The sequence below is a fragment of the Stegastes partitus genome, unplaced genomic scaffold, assembly GCF_000690725.1.
Source record: "Stegastes partitus isolate 25-593 unplaced genomic scaffold, Stegastes_partitus-1.0.2 Scaffold86, whole genome shotgun sequence".
In the NCBI taxonomy this organism is placed as follows: Eukaryota; Metazoa; Chordata; class Actinopteri; family Pomacentridae; genus Stegastes; species Stegastes partitus.
In genome coordinates, this window is record NW_007577817.1 from 471,079 (window position 1) to 489,988 (window position 18,910).

General features: G+C 39.0%; 1 protein-coding gene across 1 annotated transcript in view; it reads left to right on the plus strand.

Annotated features, from left to right (window-relative positions):
• Positions 1-18,910, plus strand: part of LOC103353856 (niban-like protein 1) — a 63,173-nt gene that overhangs the window by 31,708 nt on the left and 12,555 nt on the right. The window contains exons 2-8 of the mRNA XM_008277022.1: positions 5,363-5,493; positions 6,292-6,420; positions 6,517-6,622; positions 9,381-9,548; positions 16,756-16,871; positions 17,484-17,588; positions 18,350-18,512. Coding sequence (XP_008275244.1) covers positions 5,363-5,493; positions 6,292-6,420; positions 6,517-6,622; positions 9,381-9,548; positions 16,756-16,871; positions 17,484-17,588; positions 18,350-18,512 — 918 coding nt within the window. The remainder of the gene's footprint in view (positions 1-5,362; positions 5,494-6,291; positions 6,421-6,516; positions 6,623-9,380; positions 9,549-16,755; positions 16,872-17,483; positions 17,589-18,349; positions 18,513-18,910) is intronic.

Below are 18,910 nucleotides of genomic sequence, written 5' to 3' on the forward strand. Positions count from 1 at the left end.
ATAGACGTCGAAATCGGGTCATAATAAGACGTCCAAATACCTAACCTATTTTGGACGTCGAGAATAGGTCCATAATTGGTCTTGGACGGACGGACGCAATATGGACATGATCTGGACGTCCATATGACGTCCAATGTTTAGTGGGTTGTTGATGTTAGCTCATGTGAACATGCTGCTTACTGAGATACTTTTATAAAAAACAGTAGCAGTTGCAGAGATGTTATCCAATGTTTTAACTGACCGTGATACTATTGTATTATTGTGATATGTGAAAAATTACGTTAGAAAGATTGCTAGCTACCGCGCTAACGCTAATCGCGGGTAGCACTGCTAATCTAGCTAAGGTATATACATGGTGTTCAGCTAATGTGTAGCCGGCTAAATTACCAGGTCACCACCATATTTAATGAGAGAGAAAGATATGGAATATGATGTTAGGTTGTACTACTATTGTTCTGGTATACTATACTGTGTACATAATATGATTATTTTATTGAGGGTAGAGGCGCTACATAAAACTTGGTGAGCCAGCCAGGAGTTGTGTTAAGTCCTTTGAACAGGAGGTTGAGCAGTGTGACATTTTATTGTATTTTTCTGTGAACATTGATGCAATTTAATTCACATAAGACTGTGACAATACAAACATGAATGCAATCAAATCTGAAAATGTTCATGTGCCTAATTCACTACTTGCAAGTGGTGTAACTGGTAGTGATGTCGATAAAGAAGTAATTGACTACTTGGGACAGTATGGTAAGATTGAGAGGGTAATTACAGTTACCAGCAGTGAAGCTAAGTTCCAACACACAGCTATAGTGGAATATAGTTCAGGTGGAGCTCTTGAGTATCTTAAGAACATCTTACCTGTTGATAGACCCTCCAGTGACCGAACACTGTCCATCACATTGAGCTCTTGTCTGAGCTGTACACAGCAGATAGAGGTTCGACCTTAACTCAGACTTACCTAACTGAACTGAAGTATGTCTAAGCAGAGATTTTGAAAAAGTTTTGCTTGACGAACTAGCTAGGATTCAAGAGTCCACCAAACCTAAGACAACTGAACCAGATGCATCAGGGATCAGACATGAACCCCAGCATGTAAGCCCTGCACACATAGCTGATGAAACTCCTATTAATATAGGTGACAGTAGGACGGAAATGTATTGCAGATGTCAGTGTGTCAGGAGTTAATTCTAGACATCTCCTTGATTCAGGGTCCCGGGTGACCACAGTAACTGCTTCTTTTTCCAAAACTCACCTGTCAGAACACCGCATTCAGCCCTTCCAAGCCCTGGATATTGAAGGTGCCAATGGTGAAAATGTCTCCTATTTAGGCTATATGCCCATCACTCTCCAGTTCTCAAAAGAGTTTGTTGATGCTGAGCCTGAGCCTTAGTGGTAACAGACCACCTTAGTAATGGTGACTCACCTGTACTCATTGGCACAAATGCACTCGACATTTTATACGAGGAACATTGTATTGATAAGAACCTAAATGACTTGTCCTCTGTGTATGGATTTGGTGGTCTGACTGAATTGGTGTGCATTGACTTCTTTTCCCTAGAGCTTGACAGTCACAATGCCAATGACATCTTGGTCATCAAAGACCATTTTACCAAATACGCGGTTGCCATGCCAACCAAAGACCAGCGGGCTATAACGGTCGCCAAAACCCTTTGGGAACAGTTCTTTGTGCACTACGGCTTTCCTGAGCAGCTGCTGAGTGATCGGGGCAGGGATTTCGAATTCCAACTCATCAAAGAACTCTGCGCGCTATAAGGCATCACTGAGGTGCACACAACGCCCTGTCACCCAAGAGGAAACCCCGTTTAATCGAACCCTTTTAGGCATGTTGGGAACCTTAAAGGACAAGGAGAAAAGCCATTGGCGAGATTATGTAAAACCACTTACCCATGCCTATAACTGCACCAAGAACGATGTCACAGGTTTCAGTCCATACCAATTGATGTTTGGACGTCAAACTCGATTACCTGTGGACATTGCCATCTGCTTACCTGTGAAAGATGGCTCTCCCAAATTCCATTCTCAGTATATGAAACACCTGAAAGCATGCCTCGAGGAAAGTTGTCAGATTGCCACCAGGAATTCACGAAAGGTTGATGATCGGAACAAACACATCTTCGACAAGGCAGTGCGAGAGTCGACACTAGAGGAAGGAGATCAAATGTTGGTGAAAAATCTGAGATTCCGGAGTAAACACAAGGTTGCAGACAAGTGGGAGTCCACTATGTACAAGATTCTGGAGAAAGTGGGAGACTTACCTGTGTACAAAGTACAGTCCATCAGTGGTGATGGTCCCGTTCGAACTCTACATTAGGGACCTGCTGCTTTCTTGTGGTAACCTGTTTGAAGAGGAGGGAACAGAACCAGCCAAACCTAAGGTCTGCAGGCCAAAAACTAGACAGAGTCACCCTCAACTCTTAGAGGAACTCTCAGAACCTGAGGACGATTTTTTGTCTATCCTGCCCAGTCCTCTTTTACTGCTGAAGGAAGGTTCACTCAGGTGTGTGAAATTCTGAGGAGGCAGTAACCCAATGAAAATCCAGAGGATGGAGGCTTGCTAGCCATGCCATCTAGTTCCTTGACCTCCCAGCTTCAGGATGGTCTTGACGACAGCAATGCACCTGCTGAACATGCTGAAAAACCTCCTGAGTTGGTAGAAGGAGAGGGGCCTGAGGACACTGTTGAGTGGCCCTCTGCTGAAGAGGATAGTATACAAACAGACGTGACAAAAGAAAATGAACCAGATCTGGCAACTGAAACAGATGTGACCAACAAACCGAATATGACGAATGACACATATATGACAAATGGAAAGAACCGAACATGACAAATAAAACTGATGAGGAGGAGAAAACTGCACCTGGAGGAACTGTGGAGGTTCTACATGATGCTTAGCCAAACCGCATTCAAGAATCCGAGATGTCTGACAAACAAACTGAAAGTGAAACTGTGACAGATGGAAACACAAATGACTCCACACGGAGGTCAGAAAGGTCCCGACAACCCCCTGACCATTTTCACTTTTTCTGTTAGTTAGCACAAAATAGTAAAGGTACACACTTGTTTTTTGGAGCTTTCAACCATACATTTTACTTTCAGCAGCATTACAACAGTAGAACGTCACAGAAAGATTAAGAAAAACATTTTCATCCAACATTTTGAACAGTGTCAAGTGTTACAATGTTTTGGTATTCAAATTTCCTGTCAGATACAGTCACCAGTTAGTAATGTACAGCTACAGTATAAGCATGTAACGCAAATCAAAATGCCTGTTTACTTTTTTCATGATATGCTAAAGCAGGCATCACCAAATGGCGGGCCTCGGTCCGGATCTGGACCGAGTGATGGTTCTGTCCGGACCCGTGATCAATCTCTGACAAATTCATGAGAATAGATTTTCATGGAGCATTTTTTATGACGGTCGCGGCTATAGACAGGGCGCGGCCGCTGCTTCTCCAGTTAATACGGCAAAAGCTCCACTCGAGCCAATCAAATCGTTTGGTTACCCTGCATGGCCGCTTTGCACTTGCCTATACAGCAGAGCAGAGAGGAAGAGACAGTGATGACAGCATGGCTTACTCCAAAAGAAAGAAGGCTGATGAGGAAAACCATTGCTTTGAAGATGAGTGGACGGAGAAATGTATGTTCATTCTTCCGTCAGGCAGTTCACAAGATAGTTTACTTTTTTACTTGAAGTGGAGGCCTTCAGTTCTTTCAGAGTTTTTTTTTTAATATATATATATATAATTGTGTTGAACCACGGTTCAAAAGCAATGTGTGGTTTTCATTGCTTAATTTTCATAAAATGTTTTATTTATTATTGCTTTTGTCAGATTCAGGTTATTTCTGTGACCGATGTGGGTTTTTCTTTCATTAATCGAGGGGTACCAACAAGTTTGTCCACGTCTGTATGTAAAAGCTAAACACATCCTGCACTGAAAATTGACAATAAGTATTGTTGAAACCATGAAAATCTGGCCATAGGGGAAGGCTACAAGACACAAACTGGCTTCGGTTCGGACCTTTTACTTGGAGGAAATTTTAAAAACTGGACCTCAGTGACTTTTAATTGAATACCTCCATGCTAAAGTAGTCACACAATAAAAGCTGCAAAACTAGTTAATTCACTCTAAATGATCATTTTGAGGAAGGAAAACTATAGTTGAAGGTCAGGAGAAAGTAAACAAAGACATTTTTTCAGTATTTTTCATGGGCCTAATTTGATTTAATAGCCTTGTTAGATGATATTCTTGGCAGTGTGACTGTTGTACATGTGTTCATTGTGATTTGGTTCTGTAATCAGTTACTGATTTCGACCTAATTGTAACTTTAAGCAATTTTGGGTTGATCGTGACGACATCCTGACACCACTGTTACACTCTTCTCTCATGCAGACTGCTTTACATCAAATAAGATATTTTGGGATCGTTGCTGGTCAGTCATGGATAGTTCTATGTAACTGTCTTACTTTATGACTCTTGATTGCTGGTGCCACAATTAACAATGTTCTAGTGTTTGTCATTTTATAATAAAAGCCGCTTACAAAAGGCTTTTTTTCAGACAATCTTCATGAGGCAGATAACATTTACAAGGACCCACAGGCTGATCCCTGCAGGAATTTAAGAGGTTAGAAATATGAAGGTCAACCCATGCTCTAGCAAATATCAGGGATGTGGACTCACAAAAAGAACAGTGCAAGATGCCATTCTTTAATAAAGTCTGTGTTTTACTGTCACATTTTCCCACAGAAATAACTCTTGGGTTTAAGGTTACAGGACTTTAGAACATGACAAATTTACAAAGATGATACCTCAGGCTTACATGGCCTCATTTGCCCTCCAGTGCTAATTTAATTGTACTCTATATCAGGGAAATTATATCAATACTTTATACCATGTGTTTTCCTAATTTGATATTTCATCTCCGTGTGAGAATGCATTACTGTGTGCGTATATATTTTTATAACTCATGTTATGGGGACATGTGTGTGTTTGTGTGTGGTTAAAACGTATTCTGGTGTTAACAGTTAATTTTAATCATATGCATTTTTCAACTCTTTTAAACTTTTTAAAAATGTTCTCATTTTCTGAGTTCCAGTGTACTGATCTGTTCTAAATCATAGGGATTAGACCCTGATGCAGATTAATGTTGACATAGGTCTACTGTATGGCCATGTTAGCAGATCCCGAAGTTGTAATCTCATTCTGCTAATTGTGTGAAACGCAATAAGCACTGTAGTCCACAGCCATTGCGTATTTAGTGTGACATGCCTAAGACCACTTTGAAAAGATCTTGAGTTCAATACCGATACTGCTCTAACAACGTGTCTGTGTTTCAGCTCATACTGGAAATGTGATGGGAGAGTTTGACCGTTTGTACGAGCAGCAGTATGCAGTGGCTCTCTTCAACAAAATCCGCTTTGACATAGAAGGAGTAGGTGGCCCACAACCTCAAATGCTCCACCGCAAGGTAAAGCATCTTCTTCCACCACACTGTTTTAATTCCATGCACTACCTCATTGACTTTTTGAATAAAGGCATTTTGTTTATTTTAGCAGAGAAAGCATAGGTGAACCAAATTTATTCAACAATAGCTCAGTCAGCCATGACAGTAAGTCAGTGCACACAATAACCAGACCCTGGATCTTTGCTTACCTAAATAGAATTTTAATGCCATTAGTAAAATTAGTAAAATGTGTCCTTTTTCTGCTATAGCATGCCAAAATGCCTGCTGCGAGAAAGATCGATCGTAGAACTTCCCCACAATGTTTTTTTATTTTTAAGTAAAGCATGAAAACACATTTCTTGTGGGAAAACGAATGTTTACATTCAAAAGTCAACATTTTGATATTGTAAGACTTACTACTAAGCTGAAATTCTGTAATAGTTTTATTTATTTATTATTATTATTATTATTATTATTATTTTATTTATTTATTTATTTATTTTTTAAATGATTCAAAACAAAATGTGACTTTTACCTAAAAAGTGAAAAATTTTATTAGGTATCAAACTATTTCAGATTTTTTTTCCTCTTGGAAATCTAAAGCCTGACTTACCAGTATTTTTGTTTTTCATAGTTTTCTCTTCTTTGTAGAAATGTGCTTCCACACACTTGGAAAAAAAAAAAGCAGATTAAATAAATGAAGGAACATGAACTAATGGATTCATTTGAGATATGTATTTTTTTTGTGAAACACAGGTTGGCTTTTTTGCTTCTTCTCTCTTAATTACTCTAGTTTGGGTTGGAATGTGTTTTCTCCCACAGGTTCCCCTGGAGAACAAGTCCATCTTCTCTGGCTCCCTCACTCAGTACCTGGAGGAGAACAAGAAATGGAGAAACCACTTTGTCTTTATCTCAGATTCCTACAACATCGACTATTATGACAACAAAGCGGTAAAGCTGGGGAGCTGGTTGTACTGTCTGCATTACACGATGCTGTTTTGATTTACTGTCTAACGCATTTGCTCTTTGCCCTGTCTTAACTACCAGTCCCATGATAGATGCCACATTCCCAAAGGAACCATCAATTGTGCAGGCTACAAAGTGCTGACATCGATGGAGCAATATTTGGATCTGATAAGCAACAGCCTGCCTGGTGAGGAGGGAAGGGGAGCAGAGACAAAGCTGCATTATTTTGTGCTGATAACTGTGAAACTGTTTCCCTTATTACCATCCATCCATTATTTGTACAGTCTGCAAATGACCTTTCATTTTAAATCAGAAATTACAATACGAGTAACGTCAGGCACAGCTGTTTACAGGAATGCAAATTGTCTACCTATGGAGGATATTCTAATCATAATCTAATTTAACATTATTAAGACTTACCAGAACTGAATTTGAAAACCATTCATCAAACTTTCATCATTATTTACAGGATCTGTACAAATTCCAAACACACAACATAAATAATGAAAAAAACACAGGGCTCCAGACTAACTCTTTCACTGGAAGCACACGACACACTTTCTCATTTCGTTGCACCTCCCACCTGGTCACAGGGAAAACGTATGACTTGCTGAACATGTTCTTATCGATAGACACTACGATTTACCGATGCTCCCTACACGCCGTGGGCTTTAGGCAGGCTGTGGTAGATGCTGCTTGGTGGCTGTGGTGTGCCCTGATAGGTATGCGACCAAAAATGACTTTAAAAATGACTTCACGAGAAGACCTCATTTTTAAGCGTAAATACTGCAGTGCACCGAAGTTATAGAAGTCCTACTTTCCACCACTGGGGTCCACACAGAGGCTTCCTGTGCCGGTTACTAATACAGCTTCATGATCATCATGCTCATCAATTCACACACTCTCAAAATAAAGGTCGCAAATGCAGTCTGGAGCTATTTGAATAAAAAATTAGCGCTTCTCTCTTTCTGCTCTGCAAACTTCTCTATTACTTTTTGGTTGAAGTCACTCATCTCTGTGACCAGTCTTTTCTCCATTGACAGCACAGCCAATGCACTAAGCCGTCACGACAGTAGCGGTTATCTAGGAGAAGAGCGACGAGACAGGCCGTGTGACGGCGTGTGATGCTATCCATCAATATTTAATTAATCATTAAAAAATGTTTTTTTAAAAAGTACAGGGGATACAATTATGGACACTGACCTCAACAGTAGCTTGCTTACATTAGTCATTTGGTGTTGATTCTGTGTCCTAGACTTGTTTTCAGCTTGTGAGCTGTGGCAGCAAGCCATTAATCACCACAGAAGATTTTGTCATGGTGGCCTGTTGCTAGTTAAATCCCCACAATGCACTCTGCTTGCCAACATAGAACTGCCCATAGTTGGAGTGACTGCCTCCTCAGGTCAATACAGTAAAAATCACAAACTGCACTTTTCCATTGCATTAAATAATAAAAGGCTCCACCTGAAGGGGCAACCAGGTGCTCCAGTTAATGAACAAATAGTTTTCTGACATGCATGTCTTTCTTCTGCCTAATTGGTTAAATTGTTAATCGGTTCCATTTTTAAGGCAATAATTGGAAAAGCAATTAATCACTAGTCTGTCTACTTATCGTACATGAAAGTATGTTTGTGATTTTGGAGAGGTCTGTGTTTGTCCCTCATTCAACTAAAGGCACACACACTGTCCTTGGCTCTCTCTGTAGTGTGTGATGTAACGTGTAATGTACAAGTTTTTCGCAAACAAGGGGCTTTGAAACTTCCCATTATTTTGCATGAGATTAGCTTGGGCAGTTTGAGGGAGAGGTCAAACGTGTATGGAGATAATCCTGGATATCAGATCAATAAGTCAACAGATGAAAATATTTATAACCCTCTGTGCCTGCCCTCTCTCTGCTACAAGGCATGTTTACAAGGAGGATGCATTTGGGCTGTTTTGCTGTAAATAGCCATGACTAATGGAATAGAAGTTAACACAAAGCTAGCATGAGTACTTCTATATGTAACTAGTAACTACTTTTACTGAGCTATTAATTTAATTCTCAAACTGACTATACTATAAAGGCTTACTTTACTGGTAGCACGTTTTGATAATCAGATGATCATCCCTACAAATACAGCAGCGCAGTTCTTGTGTTCGTGATTCTGTTCTCGCGTATATAATTCTGCTCTTAGTAATTCATGGCTGTACATTCTCAATGTAGACTTAGAGACTGAGCAGTGCTTAGGATTAATTTTGTGCCCTCTCAGATCTTATATCTTAAATGTAAAACCCTGTTTCTTGGAAATTACTGTAAGGTAAAAATCAATTGTTTTTTCACTTGCGTTAGGGTGCAGCATCAATGCTTACCGGATTACATGGACATGCAATGTTTTATTTTAAGAAATGAAACAAGCAATTTCTTAACTTTTAAAAAAAGATATATTCTAATTGAAACAAACTGATATCTTTCTCTGACCTTAACCAAGAGCTGCAAGTGTCTAAACATATCCATACATTTTTTTTTAATGCTACAGTCACTGTAAGGGGATATTGTGGGCTGCAGTGTCAGAAATGTTGGCAGAAAAATCATTCATTATCAGTGGACACAGAAAGTATAATCTAGTCTTCGTTGTGTTTTCTGTGTTGCCTTTTAGTTGTATAGGACTATAAAGCGTCTACATGATAGAGTTGATATATATTACAATAGAAGATCCTCCAAAGTCTCCCAGAAATATAAAGATACCTTGTGTTGCAATTCAGTATGACATAATGTATTTGGTTTGTCCAAAATGATTCAGTCTTCATCTATTTGGCATGTTGGACCTGCTGATGATGACATTCATCTTGTCAAATACATGTAGAGACACTCTTTTAAGAATCATAATATGCTGCATGTTTCAGAAGACATGCAGAAAGTTTAAACTGACAGCTCAGTGTTTTTATGTTGTGTACATTTTTTGTAGGTGTGAAAGCGAAGGTGGGAAGTTCACCCTTCCTAAAGTGTGCCACGGAGTTTCCTCTGATCCTGTGGCACCCTTACGCCTGTCACTATTTCTTCTGTGTGTTGACCGAGAAAGAGCAGCAGAAATGGCATGCAGTCCTCCAGGACTGTGTCAGACACTCCAACAATGGTAAGTCCTACCAACCAGTGATCAACGCAAATTACTGCACAGACATCGTTGTTAACTGCATTGAAATGCATGGCAAATAAGGAGCCCTGCCGTAATGCTCCATGGCAGCTTCATAGGATTAATGTAGACTTGAGTACGTGACTGCCAAGGGCTACAAGCTGAATAGAGTAGCCCAAAGCCTTCTAACAAGTGCCCTGTAGAAGAGTGTGTGAGATTGAATTGGTCAGACATATTTGGTCATTTGCTCCCTGTTTACTTGCCTTATTGCCACATCGGCAAAATTACAGCTAATGATACAACTGCTATCTTGAGTTAGCAATTTCATCTTGCCATGCTTGCATTTCCATTGTAGACCTCCAATTTTATGCTGTACAGGAGTTTATCCAGCCCCTCCTGTATTTTGAGGAACACACTCAAAAGTTAATGTGAATGCATTTTTCTTTGAGCTCATGATCTTCAAAATTGATTAACTAGGCATGTGATCAAAGAAAGTTGGTTGAAAAGCAAGAAAATCCTTTGACGTCAGCCTTATACAGAGTAGGAGCCCATTTTTTTTTTACAACTGGTGCTATCAGGGATCATTTCTGTTTTACACAGCACTGCAGTACAACAGGTTGTGAACAGACTCAACAAATCACAGCAATGGCACAGAATTACAAGAATTATTTGAAAGGTCCTAGGTTTTAACATTTGCATGACATTTACGACTCTTTATCTTGGGATTGTTCCTGATTTTATGGATGCGAATGATGCTTACCTGTTCAAGATTATGCTGGCAGCGAGAAAAATCCCATCACAAAACAGTGGCTCCAGAGGGATTGCCCTACCACAGACCTATTTGTTAACATTGTTAAGCAGCTGCAAACCCTAGAGCAAATGACCTATTCTATAAGACTCCAAAAAGACCAAGGGGAAACATGATGGAGAAAATTGTGTATGTTTTTAGCCACTGAAACAGACATTAACTGCAATCAAGATACCCTGTCATTGTGATGCACAGACTTGCAATTCAATTCTGTTATTATTAAGGTCCGAGGACTGCTGCAGCAAGTAGGGGTCCTTGCTCTGCCTCCTGTCTTTTCCTCACTGTCAGTGTCTGTAAACCATACAGCATCACTGGTCTCACCACTGTTTTGAACACCTATCCTTTCATTCTTGCTGATACTCTTGTATCACACGTGACACTTTTCTCCACCCGTTCCAACCTGCTTGCACACGCTTCTTCAGCTCTTTTCCACACACTCCTTTGCTCTGGACTGTTGACCCCAAGTGCTTAAAATGCTCCACCTTCTTTATCTCTATTTCCTATAACCTCACCCTTCCACTTGGGTCCATTCACACACATGTGTTCTGTCTTGCTGCAGCTAACCTTCATTCCTCTGCTCTCTAGGCCTTACCTCCACCTTTCTAGATTTTCTTCCACCTGCTTCCTGCTCTCACTATAGATCACAAAATCATCTGCAAACATCACAGCACATGAAGATTCCTGTCTAACCTCATCTGTCAGCCTGTCCATCCCCATTGCAAACATGAAGGAGCTGAGAGCTGATCATTGATGCAGTCCCACCTCCACCTTGAACTCCTGTCACACCTACAGCACAGCTCACCTCTGTCTTACAGCCCTCATACATGTCCTGTACCACTCTAACATACTTCTCTGCCACTCCAGACTTCCTCATGCAATACCACAGTTCTTCTCTTGGCACCCTGTCAAATGCTTTCTCTAGATCTACAGACACAATGCAGCTCCCTCTGACCTTCTCTGTACTTCTCTTTCAACATCCTCTCTTTCCTCATCCTGTAGTACTTTTTCATGGCATGAAACCATACTGCTGCACACAAATGCTCATTTCTGCCATTAGTCTAGTCTTCCACTGCTCTCTCCCATACCTTCATTGTATGGCTCATCAACTTTATTCCTCTGTAGTTGCCACAAATCTGCACATCTCCCTTGTTCTTAAAAATTGACACCAACAAACTTCTCAGTCATTCCTGTCATCTTATCCCTCTCTAAGATCTTGTTGAACAACCTTGTCAGAAACTCTACTTCCACCTCTGCTATACATTTCCATACCACCACAGGTATATCATTATGACCAACTTTCCACTCTTCATCCTCTTCAATGCCCTCCTCACTTCACACTTACTTATCTTTGCTATTTCCTGGTCCATAACCAAACCCTGCTACTTACCTTCTAGCCTTGCTACCTTTCCACTTCGTCTCCTGAACACACAGTATATCCACCTTCCTCCTTGGCATCATGTCAACCAACTCTCTAGCTTTTCCTGTCCTAGTCCTAACATTTAAAGTCCCTAGTTTCAGTCCTAGACTCTTCTACACTTTCCTCTTTTCCCTCTGCCTATGAACACGCCTTCCTCATCTCCTTCTTCAACCAACAGGAGCCATTTTTGGTCTTATTCTAGTGTTTTAGAAACTAACTCGGTAACAAAAAAAGGAAGCCTTTTTTTCTTTTCTTCTTCTCAACCAATTACAGCCCCCTGTAACTCCCAAAGCAACACCACTGCCCCCTTGTGGACTCCATGAAAAATCCCTATTGCATTGTTTTTAGCTGTATGTACCTTTCAACTCCAACATGAACCACTGTGTAAGTATTTGTACTTAAGCTACAGCAGATTTGCATATTTGATTTGGCATAGGTTTTATGTCAGATGCCCTTCCTGACACAACCCTCTGCATTTATCCAGGCTTGGGACTGGCATAAGTAGGATATTGGCTTGTGCCACCTAGAAGCTGCATTCCATGTTTTTACCTCCCACCTAATTATAACTCAAATCATTAAGAATTTATTAAACCCTTGGTTCATTCTTCTTTTTTTTCCAATTAAGTATTTAGTTCCTTAATACTCCTTTGTTTATATTTAACAATGTTCTAGTGTCAACAATGTCATCATAAAAATCTATGTTTTTTCAATGATTTTATCAAAAATTATTTAACACCAAAGTTTGTAATAATGCAAGTATTTTTCAAACAGTCGATATATTTTATTTTATTTATTTGTTTATTTTTTTTGCATATTTTTAAAAGGGTGCAATGTTGTGATTCCCACTTTATCCATTTGTGTCACTGTTTGAGTACATAAACCCAGATGCAATTGTACAGAAATGTGTCCGTTTAGCTTGTTGTCCCAGTGACATGATGGAGCTGCAGTTGGTTCAGAGCAGCATTTTCTTTGATTTTGGAGGACCATCCGCAGATGAAGATGCAACTGAGGTTGCTGATGAGCAGTTTGTTTATTGCCACTCACTAATCAAATTCATTAAGTTCCCAAAGCACTCTGAACAAAACAAGTGTCAAAATAAACTAATCTGTAAAAAAAAAAAAATAATCAGCATCCAAAGGGAAGTTGGAACTGATAATGAACCTTATATGATTAGCCTCAGGCACACCTGTACAATAATCATGCTGTCTTATCAGCATCTTTATATGCCACACCTGTGAAGTGGATGGATTGTCTTGGGAAAGGAGAAGTGCTGACCAACACAGATTTAGACAAATTTGTGAACAATATTTGAGGGAAATAGGCCTTTTGTGTACATAGAAAAAGTCTTTGATCTTTGAGTTAAGCTCATGAAAAATGGGAGCAAAAACAAAAGTGTTACATTTATATTTTTGTTCACTGTATTTTTTACCTGTTGAATCAGTCACACAAAATAAACAAACTTTCTTTTGATTTTTGTATTCAAGTATTTCAATTTAAGAAGCATTTAAAATGTTTTTTTTAAAAAACATATTATATTATTGTGACATGCAACTGCTTGTGGCCCAGAAAAAATCACGAATTCAGTTATGCATTTTCATTTTTTTTCAAAGATAGCATCATGAGAATTTACAGGGTTCCTCCATCTCAAATTCTCAGGGGGGCTCCTGCTCAAACATCTCTGATTTACTTGAAACTTTTTTTTTTTAATGCTATGTATATCTACAATGCTATCTGTGATTTTTTTTTTTTGCTTGATATATCAAATACTTGCTGTGCATATTTTACTTTATTTATTTATTTTTTTATTGCCCATTGACCCACTTTCAGCATATTATTTCACACATTAAAATTTGATGCTATGTTTAGATGACAATATCTCAGGAAATATGAAGGATAAAGGCCTGAAATTTTTACAGTTGTTTCTCGGACCTTTGATTAAGACGTGGCAGTATTTATAGGTGGCCTTATTCAAGTAGAATAGAGTTCTGGAGTTTCAAAATGTTTCTTCAAATATAACTGAGAGAAATCATTTTTGAAGACAGGCATACAATGCCATTTTCAGTCACTTTGGTCATCAGGAGCTTCAGTAAGAAGCAACAGGAATTCCCTTTTAGTTTCTGCAAGACATTTCACCTCCCATCCAAACCAGGTGGCCCAACAGCAACTGCAACAATAATGATTGTGAAGCTACCAGTTTACACAGTAAAGGACATGAATCAGCCATGTCAGGAGTGACTCAAGATGTTAATGATGGTGAACCTTTCAGAGGAAAGACCTTATCAATTCTACAGTTCTATAATTTCATTTTTCATACGCTTTTATCCAAAGCGACGTACATCTGAGGGTAGATACAACACAAGCAAGGATCTAGTCAGGAAGAACAACTACCTGGATAAGAGCCATAGAACAAGTTCAAGTGTGATAGGACATCGGTGCCTACAGGCAGTGAGGGAGGTAAACAGAATAGGAATATATATATATGTGTGTGTGTGTGTGTGATATATGTGTGTATGTATATATATAGTCAAGTGCAGAGATGTTCAGTGAAGGGCTGGGTCTTTTTAGTCTTTTCTTAAAGATTGAGAGGGACTTTGCAGATTGAACACAGTTTGGTAACTCGTTCCACCACCGGGGAACCACAGAGGAGAAGAATCTAGCTATCGACCTCAGGCCCTGTTGTGGTTGTTCTATCAGGTGCTTTTTGTTGGCTGAGTGTCGTGAGAGGGAGGGAGCGTAGACCTAAATGAGAGGGTTCAGGTAGGAGGGAGGTGTTTTCATTGTAGTTTTGTTTGTTCAGTAATCTGAGCAGCAGGGTGACATGCTGTTTTAGGCTGGTTGAAAACCAGACGTGCTGCTGCATTCTGGATCATCACTGTGTTATAGGTGCTTGATAAATGGTGTCGTGGCCCTCCTCCTCTGTTTAGGGACTGCTGTTGCAGTTTGACATAGATGGCCTCCTCCACTCCCCTCTCAAACCATCTGTCCTCTCTGTCCAGAATGTGTACACTGTGTCCCTTATCCTTCAGATACAGGTTGAATGCTGAGTCTACTGTGTTAAGCCATGCACTTGTGGAACTGTTGTTTGGTCTTCTCTAAATACAAGTCTGTGCACTTGTGTGGGTGTTTTATCTATGAGGTGAACCACTTTTTGCCCTACTGCTGCTGAGTCTAAAGTGCACTGGTATGTTGTGTTATAACAAAATCCTTCTCAGACACTCCAGCTACATATGGGATGATGATGTTATTCCACCTGTATTTTCTTCTGTTTGTTTTTTGTTGACTTTCTGAAAGTTGGGATAGCCAAACTTAGGCCATGATAAGTGTTTTCTTATCCTGTGTATATGTTAGGGTTAGGTTCCCTTTAACCTCTCTGTTTGTAGGGAAATTCTCAGTCTGAATCTGTAAGGTTCTGATGATCCTCAGGTTACATTTCTATGGGTGGTGGTTCACAGTCAGCAGATGTTGGTGTGTGTGCGAGGCTTTTTTTTTTTTGAAAACTTTGATGCTAAAGGCTCTGTCTTCCTCAGTGTAAACAGCACAGTCCAAGAAAGGTTATTTGTTTTCCCTTACACCTTCACTTGTGAACCTGATCTTTTGATATTTTTATTTTTTTTTCTTTTTTTTTCTTGGGAGTTTCCTTTCCCGGGGAACCTTGGCCAGGTAGCAGCCATACAAAATCAAAAGTTATATAGAACATATACATGATGCACAAATGAATAATAAACAGGAAAAGACCAAAACAAGAAAACAGATTCAGGGACAGTGGCCTTTCAAGAAAAACGGTGACATTCCTCCATTACTGCATTCTTTATGATGCTCTTAAACTCGTCAGTGGATATCAGTGTTTCTAGTTTAAGAATTTTTTGAAGATTATTCCATGACCATGGTGCATGATAGGAGAATGCTGTTTTGACAAAGTCTGTTAGCCTTGACTTAACAATTTTTAAATTGCCTTTTAAAGATAAAACTTGGTTTTGTCTTGGGGGTTTTATATTTCTGACACAGGCAATTTCACAGTGATCACTAACATCATTACAAAATATGCCAACTGAGGAGTGTTTATGAGATGCGTTTGTTAAAATTAGGCCAAGCACTGTAGATTTTTTTTCTGACTTAAGATTTGGCCTTGTTGATACATTAATGAGTTGCACAAGAGTCACACAATTCTTTAAAACAATTTAAATTAAAAAAAAAAACCCACAAGGATGAATTCAGAATCACTTAAATCATGTAGAATGTCTGATATGGATTTGATGGGGTTTGCAACAGCCAACCACCGTGATATGAGAATCCTTTGACACGCCCACTTTAACGGCCAGGATCTTCAACTATTTAGCTTTAGTGACTGTCAAGGAAACTGAGCTAGTGAACTTTGGTTTGACATACATGGTGACCCCTCCTCCTTTACCTACCCTATCAGTTCTGTACACTTTACAACCATCAATAAAAATTCAGTCATCTGTTATGGATTTCTTAAGCCAAGTTTCTCATAGAACTATTATGTTGCTGACCAGCAAGCTGATGTGACCTATGCCTGTTGGAAAGTGTTCCCAGTTATCTATAAACAGAAATATTGTTCACTGTAGAAAAGCAAAATCTCCAATTGTGTGGTAACACATTCAACACTGTAATCAAAGTTCTGTCAATGTTTAAAACAAGTTTTGGTTAGTTTTAGTAAATGTACACTTTATGAAATCATTGTAATCTAATTCAGTCATTTCAAGTTTGTTTTTTGTTTTTTTCAAATCAGTAGAAAGGCAGACAAAAGTCCTCAGTTGACACCTGACATAGCATTACTTTCTTCAGTTAATCAAATTCACTGATCATTCATTTTATTATTTACAAGTGTGATTTTCATATAGTTACATGTCAAAACAAGGTAGTAATGTCATACATAATTGAACTCACTGGCATTGTTTTTTGTTGTTTTATTATTTATCTACCCATAATTGTGCATAAATGTTAACAGCAGCTTATGTCCCCAGGTTTGTCAGAGGAAAATAAAGTCCAGACATCAGCCTTCACTGATGCAGTGCGACTCTACCGCCAAACTCAAGGGCACTACGGCACATGGGAGATGATGTGTGGTGTGCCATCACAGGTAAGCCTGGCAGTAACACCTATCATAGGTCTCTGTTGTATTGTAGTGGTTGCATTTAGAAATGTGTTATGTGACTTGCTTCACTTAAATTTGATTTAATGCATTAATAAGTTAATATCATGTAAACACATTCTCTCGCTATTGCTTGAAAGGAATTTTCCATGCATTCCTCTCACATTGTCACCAAAATAACTGACTTTTGATTGAACCTGTGTTCTCTGGCTTCTTTTTGGGTAACCTTAACCTTGTCTGGTCTCTTATGAGGGTCAGTATTTATCTTAACTGATATCTAATTCAGTGCTGTTAACTTGTTTCATACTGGGACTGGGCATAGGTTCTGATCCACTTGAATGTAACATTAATATGGTGGTTAGTCGTCTTCTGAGTCTTTTTTGTCACTGTATCACGTAAAGTCTTTTTGTTGTTAGAGAAACTGTACCATGGTATTCGGTATATTGTTTGGAAAGATACAATCTAGATATGCTAATTCGGCTACATAAATAAATGTAAGTGGTAAGTGAGACCATTGTGCTTGTGGTCCAACGTGTGTGTGTCTGTGTGTGTGTGTGTGTGTATGTGTGTGTGTGTGTGTGTGTGTTATTTTCCTTGTAGATCCTGTCTAACTTGGTGATGGAGGGCCTCCTCCCTGAGCTGAGGGATCTCATCTCCCCCCGCCTCAAAGGCAAACTGCACGATAGGCAGAGGAGCTGGATGTTGGTAAGAAACCAAGTTTAAATTTGTCATCACTCCTGTTTTAAAGCTCCTTATGATTTACTTCTCTGGCGTATTGCTGAATTATTGTGTATGATTAGGAGTACAGTCTCAGATCTTTAAACCAGATCTTTACTGCCTATTCCTATTCCTAAGGCTGGACTTGAGAGTGGGGCATCACAGCTTTAAAACTCCTGCCTGATCCATGGCTTGCAGAATTATCTATTTAGACTTTTTTTTTTGTTTTTGTTTTTTTTTTTGTCAATTGTAAAGGCTCTCATTTTTCCAAAAAATAAAAAATAAAAAAATTGCTTAAATATTACTGTTGGGTATTGTATTGTTTTTGTAATTTTTGTTATTATTTTTAATTGAATGATTAAATTTGTCTAATTGCACTGCTGAGATGTTTTATTTTGGTTCATTCATGTGGAGCAAATTGTAGGTTTGTTTGCTGACATGCTGTACACTTAGAGGTTATTCTGAAGCTAATATATTCGGAATTTTAAAAACTCAAAAATATGCAGTTGTGTCAAATGTTCAACTTTTTATCTTATTCTTCAAAAAAGGGTACAGTTGTACTGATTATTTAATACTAATTAACCTCAGGTTATTAATTGGCTGATGCCTGCTTAATGCCTGTTTGCATTTTGATGAGGCAGCCTAGATGATGAGGCCAGTATGTCCAGCTACAACAAACATATTGTGTACTACACAGGTGTGAGTCTGGTAACAGAAGTTGAGCTTTTTTCAACTTTGTGTTCATATAGATCAGTGATGCAGTGTACAGCTTGGTGCAAAGGCAATGCCAGGACCAATATGAGGCAGTGTTGCAGAAATGTGATGCAGCCCACTCTTCTCTAGAGACCTCCATACGAACAGACATGGACCAGATCATCACCTCCAAGGAGCACATCACCAACAAGATTAGAGGTAACAAGAGGACAACATTTTACCTATATTATTATTATTATTATTATTATTAACAACTCACATTCACACCTACAGACAATTTAGAATCACCAAATAACCTCAACATGTTTTTGGACCTTGAACCCACGCTGCACGGGGAAAACTTACAAACTCCACGCAGAAAGATCCCGTTGTCCTCACAAGGACACGAACCGGCTAATAATAATTTATTATTTATTATTATTATTATTTTTATTATTGTTATTGTCGTCGTCGTTACTATTATTATTATTATTATTATTATTATAACAATAACAACAAGAGTAGAATGAGGGAACAGGTTTATGTTTTGTTTTCTTAAAATCACACATTTATACACCTCATAACTCAATTTATGTCAACTCTACCAGATGCACTAA